The sequence below is a fragment of the Onychostruthus taczanowskii genome, unplaced genomic scaffold (assembly GCF_017590055.1).
Source record: "Onychostruthus taczanowskii isolate IOZ18803 unplaced genomic scaffold, ASM1759005v1 scaffold107, whole genome shotgun sequence".
Lineage (NCBI taxonomy): Eukaryota > Metazoa > Chordata > Aves > Passeriformes > Passeridae > Onychostruthus > Onychostruthus taczanowskii.
The window spans coordinates 2,475,236-2,477,674 of record NW_024497297.1 but is presented as its reverse complement, the minus strand read 5'-3'; the positions used below and the strand labels follow the sequence as shown (position 1 = coordinate 2,477,674).

Genomic DNA, 2,439 nt, shown 5'->3' with positions numbered 1-2,439 from the left:
TGAGCGAAGGTTTTATTGGCATTTAGGGAAAACTGCAGGGAGAAGGAAGGCAGAGAGAAATCCAGGTTGGAGGGATGGCTGATCCATGGGGGCAGATTTTAGGAGGAGCTCCTAGGGACCACGGGGTGGGTCTGGGAGCTGGGAATCCTTCTGTGGAGCTCCCAGGGACCACGGGTTGGGTTTGGGAGATGGGAATCCTTCTGTGGAGCACCCAGGAACCACGGGGTGGATCTGGGAGCTGGGAATCCTTCCCCTGGAGCTTCCAGGGACCACGGGCTGGGTCTGGGAGCTTGGAATCCTTCTGTGGAGCTCCCAGGGACCACAGGCTGGGTCTGGGAGCTGGGAATCCTTCCCCTGGAGCTCCCAGAGATCATGGGCTGGGTCCAGGAGCTGGGAATCCTTCCCTTGGAGCTCCCAAGAACCATGGGCTGGATCTGGGAGCCGTGGGTGATGGGTGAATCCTTCCATGGAGCTCCCGATTCCGGCGGGCGAGGAGAGGCCCAACCTTCCTGCGTGGATGTGGCTGGAAAGCTGCTGCCTGGATTTGCTGTTAATTGTACCTTAAAAACAAACCCCAAAGAGCTTCAGGGGATGGGAACTCCTGCTAAAATCAGGAGCTGGGAAAGGGCAGGGAGGGTTCCCTTGCTCAGGAGGGAGCTGCCCCTTGGGAATGGCTGGAACAGAAATGCCGGTGATCCCAGGAGGGTAAGGCTGGAGTGAGGAGGAAACAGCCCCTTCCCATCCCATAATTCCAATCCCACCACAAATGCCTCCATTTTCCTGACCTTATTACAAGAGACCAGAGGATCCCCAGGAGCTGTGGGGCATCAGGAAAAGGGAGTCCAGCCCTGCCTTAGCACCAGATCCACAGATTTCATGGAATCACAGAATGGTTGGGGTTGGGAAGGACCTCAAAGCTCATCCCACCCCACCCGTTGCCATGGGAGAACACCTCCCACTATCCCACGCTGCTCCAACTTGGAGGGATGGGGCAGCCACAGCAGCTCTGAGAAATCCATTCCAGGACTTCCCCACCCTCACAGGGAGGAATTCCTTCCCAATCTCCCATCCATCCCTCCCTCTGCAGTGGGAGCCATTTGCTGTGTCCTGGCACTGCTCCAGGTCCCTCTCCAGCTCTCCATCAGGATCAGGATTGGGGTGGGGGGTGGTTGTTTCCCAGCACAATCCCACCCCTCTCCCTCCTCCTGGCACCTCTTTGTGTTGATGAGCCAGTGCACGAAGTCCTTGGCCTTCATCCTGTCCAGGTACCGCGTGAAGTCGCTCGTGAAGGTCCCCTCCGAGTGTCGCTTGATGTGGGACAGGAAGCTCTGGGAGTTCTGGGGTCCAAACAACTTCCATCTGCTCGGGGTGGGAGGAGAAGGGAGGAAAATGGGGTTTAATGGACACCCTAGCAGCATCCTCCCCCAGGGCATGCCCAGGGCAGGGCTGTGCCCTCCAAACCCTGTCCCTGTGGGGATCATCCCCCAGAAAAGATGGAATAGGGCAGAGGAATAAATCTGGATTATTTCATATGATTCCTACAAATCAAAAATAATTCTTGTTTCAGTTTCTGGAGGTTTGCCAAGCCTGGCCTGGATTTCCTGGCATCCATTAAATACACCCAGTGTCCTGTCCCAAATCATCCCCCTCTGTCCTGCTTGGTGGATCCCAACCTCCACCCTGGTCCCTGCTGCCCACATCAGAGCATGAACGTGGGGCTGCTCCGAGGTTTGGATCATCCTCTATAGCTCCAGGGTGAATTTGGGATTCACCACAGAGGATTCCCAAAGGACTTTGTGCCATTGGATGTGAATGGGGCTCAGCCCCAGCCTGGCTGGCCTGGGGCAGGGTGTCTCTGCTGTGACCCAGGCAGGAAATCCCGGGATTCCCTATAGGGAATGTCCCTGCCTGGGCTGTGGGGAGCCAGGAGGGAGTTTGTTTGAATCCATACAAAATAAATAGGAACACTGAAACAGGGAGAACTGGGACAGCCACCAGGAGTGGAGAGGGATAAGCTGCTCCCACAGCCCTGCTCCACCCAGCCCCCGTACCTGGATGGCTCCTCCAGGTCCTTGGGAGCCACCTGCCCTCCGGCCGGGATGAGCACGGCGAGCAGCAGCCCGGACAGGTACAGCCAGCGCACCATCTGAGCTCCTGGGGAGGCAGAAATCCAGGGAATTCCCTGGCTGCAATTGCCACCGAGCCCCCAAGCACAGCCTGGGACTGCTCCACGTGGGACAGCCCCTTCCCGGGGTGGGGGCAGCACTGGGGTGACAAACCCATCCTCACCCTTCCCTGCGGGCACACGGCATGCAGAACGGCACCCAACAATAAAACTGCAACGAGCTTTATCCCAAACCTCCCTTTTTTTTCTGGGGGTGACATTTCTATCCTGGAATTATCACCGCAGTGCTGGAGAACTTTCCCACTGCTTGGAAA

At 57.2% G+C, this 2,439-nt stretch overlaps 1 protein-coding gene across 2 annotated transcripts; it reads right to left on the bottom strand.

Moving 5' to 3' along the window:
• Positions 1 to 475: 475 nt before the first annotated feature.
• LOC121343473 (pro-glucagon-like) lies at positions 476 to 2,148 on the bottom strand. 2 transcript variants are annotated; one of them, XM_041418682.1, is made up of 3 exons: positions 2,052 to 2,148; positions 1,213 to 1,362; positions 476 to 560 (listed from the first exon to the last, which is right to left on the bottom strand). In XM_041418682.1, exons 1-3 carry the CDS (start codon positions 2,144 to 2,146, stop codon positions 551 to 553), a joined length of 255 nt encoding a protein of 84 aa, XP_041274616.1. In that variant the 5' UTR covers positions 2,147 to 2,148; the 3' UTR covers positions 476 to 550. The 2 variants fall into 2 exon arrangements, with proteins under 2 accessions (XP_041274616.1, XP_041274625.1); XM_041418691.1 differs by having other exon boundaries at positions 1,213 to 1,359.
• Between the last annotated feature and the right edge of the window lie 291 nt (positions 2,149 to 2,439).